The sequence below is a fragment of the Leuciscus leuciscus genome, assembly GCF_965113295.1.
Source record: "Leuciscus leuciscus genome assembly, chromosome: 13".
Classification (NCBI taxonomy): domain Eukaryota; kingdom Metazoa; phylum Chordata; class Actinopteri; order Cypriniformes; family Leuciscidae; genus Leuciscus; species Leuciscus leuciscus.
This window is the reverse complement of record NC_138737.1, coordinates 22,975-40,000: the sequence shown is the minus strand read 5'-3', so window position 1 is coordinate 40,000 and position 17,026 is coordinate 22,975. Positions and strand designations below refer to the sequence as shown.

The 17,026-nt window shown below is 43.5% G+C and overlaps 1 protein-coding gene across 3 annotated transcripts in view; it reads left to right on the top strand.

The window, feature by feature from the left end:
- The window catches only part of spats2 (spermatogenesis associated serine rich 2), a 19,572-nt gene extending 2,975 nt beyond the window's left edge, over nucleotides 1-16,597 (top strand). For all 3 annotated transcript variants that reach the window (XM_082187548.1, XM_082187550.1, XM_082187549.1), the window contains exons 2-13: nucleotides 489-540; nucleotides 6,517-6,596; nucleotides 6,795-6,903; nucleotides 7,401-7,450; nucleotides 8,346-8,580; nucleotides 8,649-8,822; nucleotides 10,888-11,023; nucleotides 12,394-12,452; nucleotides 13,926-14,035; nucleotides 14,142-14,244; nucleotides 14,327-14,472; nucleotides 14,555-16,597. In XM_082187548.1, the coding sequence (XP_082043674.1) occupies nucleotides 516-540; nucleotides 6,517-6,596; nucleotides 6,795-6,903; nucleotides 7,401-7,450; nucleotides 8,346-8,580; nucleotides 8,649-8,822; nucleotides 10,888-11,023; nucleotides 12,394-12,452; nucleotides 13,926-14,035; nucleotides 14,142-14,244; nucleotides 14,327-14,472; nucleotides 14,555-14,929 (1,602 nt within the window). In that variant the 5' untranslated portion in view covers nucleotides 489-515 and the 3' untranslated portion in view covers nucleotides 14,930-16,597. The remainder of the gene's footprint in view (nucleotides 1-488; nucleotides 541-6,516; nucleotides 6,597-6,794; nucleotides 6,904-7,400; nucleotides 7,451-8,345; nucleotides 8,581-8,648; nucleotides 8,823-10,887; nucleotides 11,024-12,393; nucleotides 12,453-13,925; nucleotides 14,036-14,141; nucleotides 14,245-14,326; nucleotides 14,473-14,554) is intronic.
- Nucleotides 16,598-17,026: the final 429 nt, after the last annotated feature.

Genomic DNA, 17,026 nt, shown 5'->3' with positions numbered 1-17,026 from the left:
GTGAACGGGCCGTTGGAGGCGAAGGGTTAGAGATGCAGGAGTGGAGTTTATCTTCCTGTGACTCAAAGATATAGAAAGGAACTCATATCAGTGTCATCAGGGTTATTGCCAATATTCTGTAATATTCGCTTGTATTGTTGTAAGATGTGGTTTGGAATAAATGCAAAATTTTATGTTAGTGATTTGAAATGGTTCTTCCTTCCGGTGGCTTCACTTTCTAGACTCCAACAACTTAATTAAATGATTGGGTAATATTTTTATAAATGTAAAATGTGCATTTATGTACAAATGTAGTTTTTTTTATTACTAAGGGTTTGGCGGCAGGTTCTTTGACGGTTCACTGTTTCTCTTTTCATCACTTCACTTCTGAGCAACTAGCAAATGCTATTACTGTCTAAATGCTCCTCTGCGTTCCTGTTTTGAGATTTGAAGTGGAAACATTAACACAATGTCACTTGTTTAACTGCAGATTTTCTCTCTCCCTGTAGAATTGCCGCTGACTGAAGAAGAGGACAATGGCGAGGAAGAGCGGTTATAAAGGTGAGTTTATATGGCCGCTGGGTGAAACATCACAGCTGAGAGAGATTATTGCAGTAGTTCTGAAGATATAAAGTTTAGCCTAGTTTTCTAAAGTTTCTTGAGTTTTACAGCTGCTTTCAGACGCTCCTGTCGTTTAACGGTGAGCATCGTAGTCAATCAGGGTCTATCACTGGGCATCGTAGCCAATCAGGGTCTATCGCCGGGCATCGTAGCCAATCAGGGTCTGTCGCTGAGCATCATAGCCAATCAGGGTCTGTCGCAGAGTATCGTAGCCAATCAGGGTCTATCGCCGGGCATCGTAGCCAATCAGGGTCTGTCGCCGAGCATCGTAGCCAATCAGGGTCGGTCGCCGAGCATCGTAGCCAATCAGGGTCTGTCGCCGGGCATCGCAGCCAATCAGGGTCTGTCACCGAGCATCGTAGCCAATCAGGGTCTTTCACCGAGCATCGTAGCCAATCAGGGTCTATCTCCGGGTATCTTAGCCAATCAGGGTCTGTCGCAGAGCATCGTAGCCAATCAGGGTCTGTCGCCGGGCATCGTAGCCAATCAGGGTCTGTCGCCGGGCATCGTAGCCAATCAGGGTCTGTCGTCGGGCATCGTAGCCAATCAGGGTCTGTCGCCGGGCATCGTAGCCAATCAGGGTCTGTCGCCGGGCATCGTAGCCAATCAGGGTCTGTCGCCGGGCATCGTAGCCAATCAGGGTCTGTCGCCGGGCATCATAGCCAATCAGGGTCTGTCACCGGGCATCGTAGCCAATCAGGGTCTGTCGCCGTGCATCGTAGCTAATCAGGGTCTGTCGCCGTGCATCGTAGCCAATCAGGGTCTATTGCAGAAACGACATGAGTGACAGCTTCAGTATCTGCTTCTCCACTGTCGGCTCAAACCGTTCTCAGGGCTTAAACTCCCCCTGTAGTCAATCATTTGATCCCTTAAAACTCATCTTTGATCTCCAAATTGACATATTTAAACGTTTTTTCCTTTAAGAAAATGTCCACATGCCTTAAAATAGCTTGACTGTAACTGTACACCCTTGCCTCATTTAGTATACGCAATTCTATGAATATGCAAATGAGCCCACTCAAGCCGATCTGGTTTCGTTCTCCACTGTGAGTCTGAGTGTAATACTAATGCTTCAGTCGTTGTCTTGGTAACGCAAGAGTTTACAGATGATATGAGGTGCAAATAGCAACTGTGTTATGGAAGATGATCGGATATTTATTTTATTATTAATTTGTGTTTACGGCACTCAAATAACATGCTTGGACATGGGAGCCAGGCAACAGACAAGTGACCGATCCTGAGCGGCGACGTCACTAGACGTGTTTACCGGCACGGTTCAGAACGGTTGCTAATAGGGCTGGGAATCTCTCGGCACGTCACAACTCGACTCGACTCAGAGGGCTGCGAGGATAAAACGATTATCGATGCATCTTTTTCTATACAGATTTTCTTTTTTCTCACTGTGACTAATTGGTACTTTTAAAGTACTTTTAAACGGAACAATATAATTTAAAACAAGAGCCAGAGCTAATACTTTACATTGTATCAACATTTTTATATAGAAACAACACAGAAAAAAACTATCTGTGAAATGAGATGCTAGTAACACTTCCACGGATCCGTATCATAGCTAAGCGTCTCAACTGAAAAAACTAACGAAACGCTCTCAGGCGCCCACAGCTAGGCCTTTCAGCTGGCTAACAACGCTTTGGTGGACACGCGGCCTTAAGGTTGTCCTGGTTTCCACATTAGCGCTGTTTGATCTGACGTGTGGCTTATAACAGAATTCTGCGCAAAATTTGTTTGCTTCCAATTAGATCTTGCTGCGATGTTATTAATTCTGCTGTGAATTTAAACTCTTTCTCACTGGATCTCCCAGCGCTGTGTAATAAGTGTCGCGTGATTCAGATCGGCCCACGAGTAAACCTGTTCTGAGCTCGCGCTGCGCTAAACGGTCTGCGCGCCACAGCTCAAACGCGTAGCACTGTTTCGTTTCACTTGTTTCGTTTCACGCCAGAGTTACACTATTAATGCAGAGGGTGCCGGTCGGGTCCCTCATCCGTCATGCGTGTCTGTGATGTGCACTTCTGCACGACACAGACTGTCCAGGCGCCTTTTGCCTTCCGTCAACATTACGTTATCAATTAACATTTAGAATATAGATTTCTGACATTAGTGATTCGATTAAGAATCATCCACGTCCGCATTGCGATGCATCTAAGAATAGATTTTCCCCCACCTCTAGTTGCTAACCCTGCTGAGGATTCTGGGCTGAGAATGGTTTGTAATCGTGCTGAACCAAGCTCAAGTGGAGCCGTTCGGCCCCATGGTAATGGTTATTACTGCTAGAACTCGCTTTGTGTCTTAACTTTTTGTAGGAACATTGCACTTTTTCTATAGTTTTTCACATTTTTATATTTGTATGTTTAAGTAAATATGAAGTATGTACTTTGCAGCTATAGGCTAGCTGTTCTACATGGATCTAGATTTCTCTGTCATGGCAGTGACCAATGAAGAGCCGTCGTCCTGCTCGCCGATGATCTGAAACGTGTTTCTGTCCCAGTGTTTTTATTAGTTTTATCTTGCATTTGACTTTCTGTTGTTAGAGACCTGAGAACATTAAAGCACTGATAACATCATCTGTGCCTTTTGTTTATGGCTTTTATCTTGGTTCCGAGAGGTTTTGTTGCCTGCATTCAGAGTTAGAGCAGATGCAGATGCGGGAGACAGTGGTCATGTGACCCGCTGATTCACTCTTTCTGTCGGGCTTGAACGCTCTGGGACTGCTGGATGCCGTTCAAATGAGGATCTTGGGAGTCTTTGGTAGAAACACAAATCACGTCAAAGACTAGACTACGTTTGCACTCGATGAAACATTTCTTTACTTCTTTCTGTGCAGTTTAGATGCTCTGTCTGCAGTCTCCAGTTTTGTTTGGCAAATGAAAACTTTGTGTTTCAATGACTTTGCAAATTCCTGGCCTGAACTCTGATCGAGTGTGTGTGTGTGTGTGGCGGGGCTAAACGGAGCAAAACACACTGTAAACTGTAAGCAGCAGCTTCTTTTGAACAGCCTTTGACCCGATTAAAACACACGTCACTGTAGTCCGGCTGCTTTATGGCTGGGATTTCTAACCAGCTGTATGTCTTATCAGTTTCACTGTTCAAGGGCTTGAGAAATATTGCTTAAAGGGAAATCCACACACTCCAGCTTTAAAGATTCTTTGTGTAAATTGTAGGTCTGGGGGGGGGGGGGGGACCAGCACCAGCACCTGCACCAGCACCTGAGACCTGCGTTTCAATAGTGCGTGCTCTCCGTGGGCGTGTTCACATTAGCAGATAATGAGTTGCAATGAGAACGACTGCCATCTCTATCTTTTCATACAGATTACATAAACGGAGAATATTTGTTTTCATTTTGAATTAGATCATTTAATAGCAGAGACTTAAATGTTTATAAAGATATATTGCTTATGCCTGTGAGACTAGTATTAGCTTAGTTTAGTTTAAGTTTAGAGACGTGCTCCAGAAAAAAAGTTCACTGAGACGGAAAGGCAGAAAGCATACCTTATTTTCTTTATTTTACAAAAGCTCAATGTTTTGTTTTGATTGTAAGTGGACACAAAAAAAATACATTTTACAGTTAATTTTTTCATATTTCTTAAGTCTGTATGACCATAAATGACGGAGTATTTTCCACTCCACTATCCATAACCACTGTACTAAATACAGATAAAGCTAATGCTAAAAATCTACGTCAACTTGAAGCTATCCTAACTGATGCAAGACTATGCTACTAACTAACTATGCTTCTAACAATACTACACTAACAACTATGCTAATTAACTACCTAGGCTACACAAAATAATCTAAATAACTATATAAATGCTATGCTAACTAGATGCTAATATACGCTATCCTGGTCGTTTTCAATACTCGCAATTCCAACTCCTGATTCGCTACAGTGGTTTAGACTGAACAAGATGTTTTTATACCGGGGCTGAGCCTCTGCCAAGGGTGTGGTGAGCTGGTGCCTACTTGCGTCACGTGGCACCACAACTTCCAATAGGAAAATTCAACTGCATTAGCCACCGTTCAACCTGAAGAGGGCAGCACTCAGATGTTTTTACACCATATATTGTAGAATTAAAACCCAAATGTCAAAAAAGGTACTCGATTCAATGACCAGCACTAATAAAGCCTCAGTCTAACAGATCATTAACTAAAAAAAATTGTTTTAGGGTTTAGTTACCCTTTAACTTGAAAATCTGCACTGTAATAGTTACTGTACTAGTAAAACTGCAGTCATTTATCAGTTTTGTTATCTTGCAGATTGGCTGGGAGAGTGAGTGTGTGAGTTTAAAAAAGTTTCAAAGTTTTGGTGCTAAATAGGAGAAGGAACTACCGCCAGCAGTCGATTTAGATATTCTAGGTATTATCGACTGGCCGGAATTTTGAGATCGCAATAGACGTGAAGGACTATAATGCGTTAAGAGCTCGCTCAAGTACTGCAGAGCTAAACCATTTAGTGCTTTGTAAGTAATCAGCAATATTTCAAAATGTATATGATGTTTAATAGGGAGCCAGTGCAGTGTTGACAGAACTGGGCTAATATGGTCATACTTCCTGCGTTTTGGACCAGCTGTAGTTTGTTTATTAAGCGTGCAGGGCAACCACCCAGTAGAGCATTACAATAATCTAGACTTGAGGTCATGAACGCATAAAGTCCAACCTTGCTCGGACCTGGATGACCCCTGCTGTCAGCGCAGTTGTCATAACTTGTAAACATATTCGACAGGTTGAATTTGTTGAACACTTTGATGCAAGGGAGTCAGTGCATTCGTTGGCATGTTTCCCAACTTCGCTGTCATGTGCAAGAGACGGATAAATATCTCTCCTCTGATCAACACTGTCGCTCAACATGTTGAAGGACTGAAACAACAATTCGGCCGTTACTTCAGTGAGGATTTTGGTTAAATGATTTGGGTCAGAGACCTAGGCGCCGAGGAACAACACCAGATATCCCATTCATTTTAATGAAAAATGATTGCAGCTTTCAGACAAGACTTTCTTATTTTTATAGTTTATTTGAGGCTGTTTCAATGGCGTAATTTTAATGACAAATGTCGAGAGTGCATTATTGTAACGACGCAAGAGAGCATCCATGTAATGAATCTCTCCACTCGCAGGAGGATTTCACTCTCGCACAACTGGACACGCGCTCGCAAACATACAGTGGTCTCAGGGCTCTCGCTCAGATGTTATGTGTGTGCGCTCAAACGTTGTGCCGTGCGCTCGTGAATCTCTTGCTCTTTCTGCCACATGATTGGGGAGGCTTTAGTTCCAAAAGGTTGAGACCCTCTGATCTAGTCTATAAAGTTTTATATATATATATATATATATATATATATATATGGTGACTTCACTGGAGTGCCATAGAGCTCATGCAAACAAGACCATGTTGCTTTTATCAAATGCTTTCTTAATGGTTTTTTTCTTTTTTTTTATCCTTGCGGTTTTCTCAGTTTGGTTGTGTGCATTTTATTGAGAGGAAAGTGTGCAGCACATATTTACATATTCATCATATTCATCTAGCCGTCGCTCTCAGCAGTGTAATGCTGCTCATGTATTTCAAACTTCGTTTTACCCCTAAAAGAAGAACAAAAAATAACTTTGCTGTGAGTATATCGGGGGGGGCCTTAATGTGAGTGTGACCTTAGCAAAAATACAAGAATGGGGTTGGAAGTTGATTTCAGCAGATACTTCATATTAAATGATTCTGATTCGGATCAGGGCAGAAAACCCTAATCGAGGTTCGGGACGTCCCTCCCTGGCTCTACTCTTGACCTACATATTTTTGGGGAAAAGCTTTAACCGAGATCCTCTGCCAAGACTCTCTCCGCTGATGAAGTCAAGCTGCGATTTCAGCTGAACACGTGGACATCTCTAAGAATGTTTCCTCCCCTCTTCTTCCTCCAGATGTGTCAGGAGTGGTGTTCGACACGCACTCAAAAATGGTGATGTCTCAAGGAGGAACTTTTGAGAAGATGAAAGAAAAGGTACTAATGGCTTCTTCTGTTTGTCTTGGGGACCGTTTACACAGAACGAGACGCTAATGGTTCTGAGTGAACGGCCCCTGCCAGCCTGATAATGCAATGTGAGATTTGTTGGCTGTTATTTACGATGCTATTTGTGTCCGTGTTTTTCACTCTTCCAATGAACCGGGCGGCTCGACTCAATGTTTTTGCTCTTGTCAGATAAACGCTGTGCGAGCTGTGGTTCCCAATAAGAGCAATAATGAGATCGCTCTGGTGCTGCAGCACTTCGAGAACTGCGTGGATCGAGCGGTGCAGGCGTTTGTTGAAGGTACAAACACACACTCAATGCAAATGTTGCTCCATTGACCCTTTCTCAGAAGCAGAAGTCGTCATAGTTGGGTAAACTTCTACACTGGTGAATAAGACTACATTACCGCATAGTGAATACTGTTCCCAGTTGCTCAAATAGCAATAGAAAAACTAAAGAGTTTTCACCACTTTCAAATTCAGAAAAAAAGACGTTTGAGAACAGCAGTTTTACCATCACTCCCACAGCCGCTGTATTAGACACACTCACAGCAGCATTAACTAGGTTTTTTTGGTGTGCAATTTTTGTAATTAGGGTTAGGGTTAGGTAATATAGTACACATTTTTTTTTTTATATACATGTACATGCATATATAAAAACAAAAATATAAAGTCATCAGAGTCTGTGAAAAAAGTCCATTTAGTGTGATCTCAGGGTCACATGACTGCTCTCATTGCTGTGTCGCTACTGTAAAATGACTGCTGTGTGTGTGTGTGTGTGTGTGCGCGCTCTCTCAGGTAGTGCCGTGGAGATCCTGAAGGAGTGGAATACCACTGGGAAAAAGAAGGTGAGGAAATTATAATGTATGATGATCATGAAATAAAACTGTAAACAAAACATGCAATTTAACCCCTGTGTGTCCTTAAGGATAGTTTTGTCTTTTGAATTTGTTTGTTATAATTTTCCCTGTTAATTCCAAAAGCATAAATATTGGCAGAAGTGTGTATTTTTATTGGAATTTCAATATTTTACCCTCATTTCCTCTCATAAATCTATTTTACAGTAGGTACACAAAATATGTGCACTGTAGGACCTTAAGGACCCCATTGAAATCCATTAAAACTGCAAACAAAATTTGTAATTGTAGGGTTAACTATAAAATGATTCAGTCTTTGTTAATAGGCTTTCCCTTTGTTAGCAAGGCTTCAAAATAGTTTTTTTTGTAACTTTTTTTAAAATTATTTTATTTTTATTATTATTACCACCAGATAGGCCCATGTTCTCAGGCCTATAAAGCAAATACTCACTTTTTTGTGAAAGTGAGTGTGTGTGAGAGGGTGTGTGAGAAATGATACTGCGATCTGCCAGCTGCTGTCTTTACCGCTGCAGCTTTGCTGGCATATAATGAAAAAAGTAAATGTTTGTTTCACAATTGTTGAACACAATTATTTATAGATTTATGGCTTTGATTTTCCAGCAGTTTTTGAGTTCAAAATATTCAATATATATATTTTATATAAAAATAAGTCATAAACTAAAATCTCAAACTTTTTTTTTCACTTCAACAATAATCTGTCATGGGTGTTTTTGTCCTCTCAGAACCTCAGAGTAACTATTTTAAAACTGACACAAAAGGGTTAAACGTGTATGTGATGCAAGGTAGGATGAAGTTTAATAATCCGTGCCGGCTGCCTGTCTTCCTGCTGTTCTTAAGTGTTACATGCGTTTGCTCTGATTCACAGCCCAAGAAGAAGAAGAAGCCGAAAGCACAGAGCGATGTTCCCGCAGACACGGCTCCTGCCGAATCTCCCCCAGACGCGGAGTGTCAGGAGGCTGTGAACGGCTTCCATGCGAACGGTTCTGCGGCAGCCGAGTGCGAGTCCCTGGACTCTCTGAGTGAGCAGCTGGACTGTGTTTCTCTGGACGCAGCGGAGCTCGACGCGGAGACTGCTGTCCCGGAGGCTTCAGAGGCCACAGGTGTGTTAGCTGAGGTCATGTGATGCTCTTCTGTCTCCTGCCGGTGCTGACGAGGTTAATCTCTGCAGGTGGAGAGGTCACGTCCTCATCAAGCCCCGGAACCACTGATGGGCCGCGGCAGAACCATCACGGTTTCCGTAGTAACAAGTCTCAGTCCAAGCCGGTTTCCAGCTCCCAGAATCCCTCGATGCCCATTCCTTTCGAAGACGCATGGCGAGGTTCTGCTGCCAAGAAGATCACTGGTAATTTGTTTATGACTTTTGTTTATGACTTTTGTGTGACTGATTTGCTGCCATTAGTCTCCCTGTCTGCTCTGAAAATAACCGGGCGAATGAGAACCTGTGTGATGCTGAGGCGAAGTTCTTCCGGCCGTTTCATTGGCGGTTTAAATAAAAGGAAAGTTCATCTTGAGAGGATGATCAGAGGGTTAGTGACCCGTGGCGGACCCTGGCATCGGCACTATAGGCTGAGGTCAACCCTAACCCTAACCCATCGGCACTATAGGCTGAGGTCAACCCTAACCCTAACCCATCAGCACTATAGGCTGAGGTTAACCCTAACCCATCGGCACTATAGGCTGAGGTTAACCCTAACCCCATCGGCACTATAGGCTGAGGTCAACCCTAACCCATCGACACTATAGGCTGAGGTTAACCCTAATCCTAACCCATCGGCACTATAGGCTGAGGTCAACCCTAACCTAACCCTAAGGAAGATCAGCACGACTCCACATCAGTCCTACACACAGGCAACACATAAACCAGAACCTCTACTTATCGCTAGTCTAAGCATGTGAAAGTTTGACGAAATTACAAACAAATAATCCTGTCATGTGACATATCAAAACGGAGCTTGCGTTCAATGGGAGCACAATGTGCCTGCAAAAAAAAAAAAAAAAAAACAGGCATGAGAGAGAAATGAGCAGCGGTGAAATGTGACTGTTGTGCAGCTGAAGCATTGAGTTCATGTTAAAGCATTTATCATTTCATAGCCTAATGTAAGAGTTCAAACGAGTGACAGTTTAAGTTTACACGACTGAACTTTTTTTACCTCGTCTACGATTCTAACACTGTTTCACAAGAGATTGAAGTTTGTATGTTATAAGCTATATTAACACTAAAGGGATAGTTTCAGTTGCTTCTCAATTTTATTGCATGATTTTTGTGTTGCAGGAAAAGCGTGTATTTCATAGCAATGTTCTTTAAGAAGTGCAGAACAAAGCCTTACTATGGAAACAGCAATTTATGATGTGTGTGTATGGTTGTAAATGGACACTAAGGCTTTTTGTTTTGGTTTTAAGACCTAATGATTGATCATTGCAAAAATCGGCAGAACAGTCAACTGATCGTTCCAGTGATCGTTAGACTAGTTGATTATCAAAGTATTTGTTCATTGCAGTCCTAACAGACGCGTGTTTGAGGCGGAGGGCAGGCGTACAGATTAATGCCCATTGGTGGATTGAGGGTGGGGAGAGGAAGTAGTAGTAGAATTGGGGTTAAGGTTAAATTATTTCTGTCTTATTAAAATTAATAAGGGTTTCCATACTACATAAAAATGATCAGTCTTCTTTTTTAAGGAAAATCTAATCTTTTCGAGTTGAAGGTGGTGTATAACATCTGTAATCAGGGCAGCAGAGCAGTGAGGTGGATATTTTTATTTACAGATGAGCAAAATCAATCTACGTGCTAAGAGTGTGACAACAACCACAATACACTGTTTTTTTAGACGGCTCCACATCGTCACTACTGATACCAAAAATAGCCATAACTGAGTCTGGGTCTAGTGGTTTTCCCAACACCATTGACAGTAATTGAAAAACTGAAATCCAATAACTACGAATATTAGGACACTTCCAAAACATATGTCCTAGTGATGCTAGCGTTAGACTGCATCTATCGCATAATGGGTCCACAGAAGAGAACCTCCTCGAGAGCTTTAGTTTAGACAGATGAAGTCCATGCAAGATCTTGAATTGTTTTAAACCGTGTCTAATACACAAAGAAGAAAAGTGAACCCGCTCTTGTGCTTCCCATTGCAAATTTATTTAATTACAAAATAAGGCAACACTAAATAATAGAATGAAAATAAAGAAAACAACAGTGTTTCTGTATTCATCAACAAGATCAGTGTATGTAAAGCAAGATGCATGGTTGGGAGTGTAATGCAATGTTGTAGTTGAAATGTAAATACAAAAAGGTAACAAAAACAAAAACTAGTACTCTTCATGCTCGGAGTGACCTTAGATGTTGTGTTCTCTTAGGGGACTGTGTGAAAGCCTAGTGTTGTAAATGTTTGGTGTTTTGTCAGGGCCGAACGTGGATCGCTCTGTGAAGGATCTGCAGAGATGTGCAGCGTCACTGTCTCGCTACAGAGTCGTGGTGAAGGACGAGATGGACTTATCCATCAAGAGAATGAAGCAGACGTTTGCTGAGCTGCAGAGCTGGTATCTCACACACTCATGCACACACACTCATTCACACACCGTAACACTCACGCACTCAGACTCATGTACACGCATTCACACATACACTAACACACTTACGCTCACACATGCACTAACACGCATTCACACATACACTAACACACTTATGCGCGCACATGCACTAACAGGCATTCACACATTCACGCATGCACTAACACACCAACGCACACGCATACAGTAACGCACTAACGCTCACACATACACTTAACAGGCATTCATGCACTAACGCTCACGCATGCACTCACACACTAACACGCTCGCGCATGCACTCACACACTAACGCTCGCGCGCGCACTTCACACACTAACGCTCGCGCGCGCACTCACACACTAACGCTCGCGCGCGCACTCACACACTAACACGCTCGCGCACTTCACACACTAACGCTCGCGCGCGCACTCACACACTAACGCTCGCGCGCGCACTCACACACTAACGCTCGCGCGCGCACTCACACACTAACGCTCGCGCGCGCACTCACACACTAACGCTCGCGCGCGCACTCACACACTAACGCTCGCGCGCGCACTCACACATACACTAACGCTCGCGCACGCATTAACTAACGCTCGCGCGCGCACTCACACACTAACGCTCGCGCACGCACTCACACACTAACGCTCGCGCACGCATTCACACATACACTAACGCTCGCGCACGCACTCACACACTAACGCTCGCGCACGCATTAACTAACACTTGCGCACGCATTCACACATACACTAACACACTCGCTCACGCATACACTAACGCACGCATTCACACATACACTAACACACTCGCGCACGCATTCACACATACACTAACACACTCGCACACGCATTCACACATACACTAACACACTCGCACATACATTAACACGCTCATGCATGCACTTACACTCACGCACGCACACACATTCACTAACACACTCGTCTTCATCTGTATAGGTACTTATTCTCCTGTTTTCACTCTTCGCTCATCACCAAACACTACAGAGCATCAAACTACTGAAAGAAAGTATTTATTTATATTTTACTTGGAGTCATGTAATGAAGTAGGCCTATATGAGTTCTGTTAATGTCTTAAACTTAGGGAAAGGACAGATGCCGTTAATCCCTGATTGTTACACAGACGAGGAAATCTGAACTCGCCCTCTGTGACCAGCGGGTTTATGCAAAACTTTAGCAAACAGACTCAGCAAAGCATTTAGACGTGCAAATAATCTCAGGGTGTCATATGGATATGGATACGTTTATGAGCAGCGGATGCAAACCAGCAGTTCAAAATCAATTAAAGTGTTTATTCAGCATGAGATCTGTTTGTCTCTAATGTTCCTGTTCTCTGTTCAGTCTCATGGATCGAGAGGTGGCGCTTCTCGGCGAGATGGACAAAGTCAAAGCAGAAGCCAGTGAGTAGAGTGACCGCACTGCTAACTGTCAGTGTGTCTGTTCTGTCAATAACTGTTGGCTAAGGGCTGCCTGAGATCTGTACAGGCCAGCCAACACAGTTTGAAACGCACGTGATTCTCTGATTAATTGCAAGGTTTAACAATCATAGTGTGAAAGTTTATCATTGGCATGTATTTTAGTTTCTGTCAGTTTAAACATTTAAGTGATTTTCTCATTTGAGAACATAAAGATATGAAAGAACTCAATTTGGAATTTGAGTTCTGTTTTCTCTGCATGTACAATATCACTTTTGTAGCTTTTACAGAGACTAGTCAATTTATGCAGTGAAGACTAGACTATGCAGTGTTTTTACATTTGATTATTCAATTTCTGTACTGGAATACTGTTAGACTAACCTGAAGAACAGTGTTTTTATTTAACTGTTTGTTTATTTATTAAATTTGTATCTTTGTTCTATTGTATGTATCTATGCTTGTAATTTATAGTTTTCTATGTAGATTCACTCCACTACAAAGTCACCCTAATCATTCTAGAATGATTAATTACTTAAAATAGAGCTAATCATCTGGTGAAACTGTTTTCATATCGCAATATATATTGCAGAAAAAAAAAAATCGCAGTCAGTTTTTTCCAATATCGTCTGGAAACAAGTCCTGTACACAACAGCAGGAGAGCGCTACACAATCATTTACTCGTGTCAGAGCTCATTGTCAGTCTAACATATTTTATTGGATTTCTAGTCCTGACTAAAAAAAAAATATATATATTCAGTTGATTCCTGTGAAAGGGTTCTTAATCAAGTTAATCTAAATGTAGGATTAGAAATCATTTTTTTTTTTTTTAAGTCTTAATCTATAGTTTCCATTTTAATTTTAATTACTCAAGCATGGTTTTCGCCAGGAAAACAAACTAAAGTGCTGACAGTGTTTTCATGCTGGAGCTTCACACACATTTCCACTGTTCTGGGCTCCCCTTAACCCTTGCCTGTCCAATGGAGAAACGCACAAGTCTTTTCAAATAAACTGTCAGGACTCCTAAACGAGCAGTGAAACAGAGATTGGACAGATATTCTCCAGCCGCTGGACAGGTTTAGGCTGTGCATGAGGTCTTGCGTCAGGGTTTGCCGGCTCCTGTAATTCCCTGCTAGTACATTCTGTAATGGACCGTCTGACTGCAAAAGGAGTCTTTCTCTGTTTGAATTTTTTTTATCTAAATCTGTTATTCATTATTGTGTTTATTTCATTTTGATGGAGGGTCTTCAATGTATGAATTGGACACAAGAATACACTCCTGACTGTTGTCTTGAAGTCATTTTCTGCAGTCATTAGTCACGTGACACTTACGACTCCTGTGATTGGCTCCGAAACGCGCGTGTCCTTGATGTTCCAGTAGTTTGAGTCAGCAGCAGTGTTTGTGTGAGATCACTGTGTTCAGTGAAGATGATCAGGTGTGTGTGTGTGTGTGTGTGACAGTGGCGATTCTGGACGGGCGTCAGAAGAGAGCGGAGGCGCTGAAGAGACTGGCTGACCAATCAGCATCACTGACTGAAGAACAGCTGACTGAACTACGAGCTGACATTAAGGTGAACACACACACACACACACACACACACACACATGGCAGTTTAAAACATTACAAACATCTTTTTTCTTCTGCAGTTGCCTCATGTCATGTCTCTCTCTCTCCAGCACTTTGTCAGTGAGCGCAAGTATGACGAGGATCTTGGTAAAGCTGTGAAATTTTCCCATGATCTGGAGCCTCTGAAGTGCAGCATCATGTCTTTCGGATCAGGTGCGGCAGGGAACAGGACTGTGTGTTTTCCATATTAATGAACGTATGAAGTGTTGATGTGTGTGTGTGTGTGTGTGCGCAGTGTATCATCCTCAGACAAGCTACTCCAGCCGTTCTCGCTGTAGCTCCTCCTCCTCCGTCACAGGCTCAGTTCCTGTCCAAGCTCCGCCCCCCTCTGAGCCTCAGGCCTCCTCGTACACGGGCCGCCCCGGTGGGCCACACAAACAGGTGAGGAGTCGCACATTCTCATTTATTCCAGCTGTCATGTGCTCTTTCTGAACTGGCACATGTCTCTCTCTCTGCTGTGCAGATCTTCCAGGGCAACAGGCGCTTCATTCACGGTTACCAGGGAAACCAGCGCTATAATGGAAACACCCACCCTGATCGAAACCCTGGCCGAAGCAACTACCGTAACCAGGGAGAGCGCAGTCACCAGAGTGACATCACATCCCAGCCGGCCAATAGGGCGAGACCCCAGAGTGACATCACATCCCAGCCGGCCAATAGGGCGAGACCCCAGAGTGACCTCACATCCCAGCCGACCAATAGAGCGAGACCCCAGGGTGACCTCACATCCCAGCCAGCCAATAGTGTGCGAGGCTCCGCCCACTCCTCAGGCTATCGCTCGGATCGCCCCGCCCACAACGGGCTTCCACAGAGGCAACCGCGGACGCCCTGCCCATGATGAACACACACACACACACACACACCGGTCAGATGAAGAGAAATATCAAGTTTACATCTGAGTTGAGCTGCGGCCCGACTTCTGCTCTTCATTCTTCTCTTGCTCTTCTTTTCCTCCTCCTGTCTGTCTGAGCTGCTCACATTAGAGTCAGTGTTAGTCTCAGTAGTTCCTGTGAGTGTTTCTCGTGGGCTTCCTCTTTCATATCATCCGTGTCGAGGAAAAAGAGTTTTCAGCACGTTTGTTATTCACATACCAGATGATCAACACTAAGATGGCAGGCCAAGTTTGTCACGAAGCTCGTTTAGTGGGCTGAGCGTAGTTTGTGTCAGTTGTTAGAGATGTTAGTCCACAGTGTCTCTCCATGCTCACGATATACCTCACACATCTGCTCATCTCATGCTCTTCTCCTCACGCATCTCCTCCTCACACATCATCATCATCATCTCCTCCTCCTCCTCCTCCTCACACATCTCCTCCTCACACATCTCCTCCTCCTCCTCCTCACACATCTCCTCACGCATCTGCTCATCTCATGCTCTTCTCCTCACGCATCTCCTCCTCACACATCATCATCATCTCCTCCTCCTCACACATCTCCTCCTCCTCCTCCTCCTCACACATCTCCTCACACATCTGCTCATCTCATGCTCTTCTCACGCATCTCCTCCTCACACATCATCATCTCCTCCTCCTCCTCCTCACACATCTCCTCCTCCTCACACATCTCCTCCTCCTCCTCCTCACGCATCTGCTCATCTCGTGCTCTTCTCCTCACACATCTCCTCCTCCTCACACATCTCCTCCTCCTCACGCATCTGCTCATCTCGTGCTCTTCTCCTCACACATCTCCTCCTCATGCATCTCCTCCTTCTCATGCATCTCCTCCTCATGTATCTCCTCCTCCTCCTCACACATCTCCTCCTCCTCCTCCTCCTCACACATCTCCTCCTCATGCATCTCCTCCTCCTCCTCACACATCTCCTCCTCATGCATCTCCTCCTCCTCCTCCTCCTCCTCACACATCTCCTCCTCATGCATCTCCTCCTCCTCCTCACACATCTCCTCCTCATGCATCTCCTCCTCCTCCTCACACATCTCCTTTTGCCTTCCTGAAAGGCTCTCGTTGGAAAGAATCTGCGCTTGCTTTGAATGCTGGAATATCAGATTCACAGCCTGTGTGTTTGATCAGGATGTAGAAAAGCTCTTCTGTCTGTCAGGAGATCTGGATTGTTTTGCTCACATGTTAATTCAGCCTCTTTCTCACTTTTCTTGGGTTGCTTGATGATGTCCTGATGATCAGCATCTTTTCAGCTCAATCCTGTATATATGTAAACTATATGTATAATGATTTTGTAGCCTCCGGCCATGTATGTAGTGCGATTTATTAGTTCTCTGATTGAACTCTGTTATCAAGCAACTTCTGTTCTTCCTCATGTATAGAGAAAGAGACTCGTTTTTGTTTTTCCAAATGATCTGAGACCGCTGTAATCAAGTGCCTTCAGTCATTCGCTTTCACCATCCCGTTCCTTCTGCTCCGGTTCGAACCAAAGACATCAGATGCTCCTGTCGTGCGAATGCACTAGCGAACACTCATCGTCTTTCTGGCTAATTGACCTACTTGCTTTTCCTTTATTATAAATAAAGAAGGATTGGTAGCAAATGCTTAAACTGTTTGCAGACTCTGTTTTTCCCAGTGGTCATGATTAAGATCACTGTGGTTTGTGTAAATTAAACCACTTGCTTGGTTTCTATGCTGAAAATATAATATTTTCATAAATACGGCATAAATACTTGATCCTCAAACAGAGCACAGATTTCCAACAGTCTTATGAATGTCAATGGGCTTTTACATGTTCGGCCAGTCGGTGTATGAGACTTTCAAAATGTTAGTGGCAAAATCATTCGGCTCAGATCAGAGAGCTTTATTGCCAAGTACGCACACGCACACACACACTTACGCACGCACGCACACGGAATTTACCTCGGTATTGAAGCTTCTAGTACACACAAATATAAGACACATTATAACATGTTAAGAATAACAAATATAAAAAAGTATAAAGACACTGATAGATTTAGTCAGAATAGACGTTTATA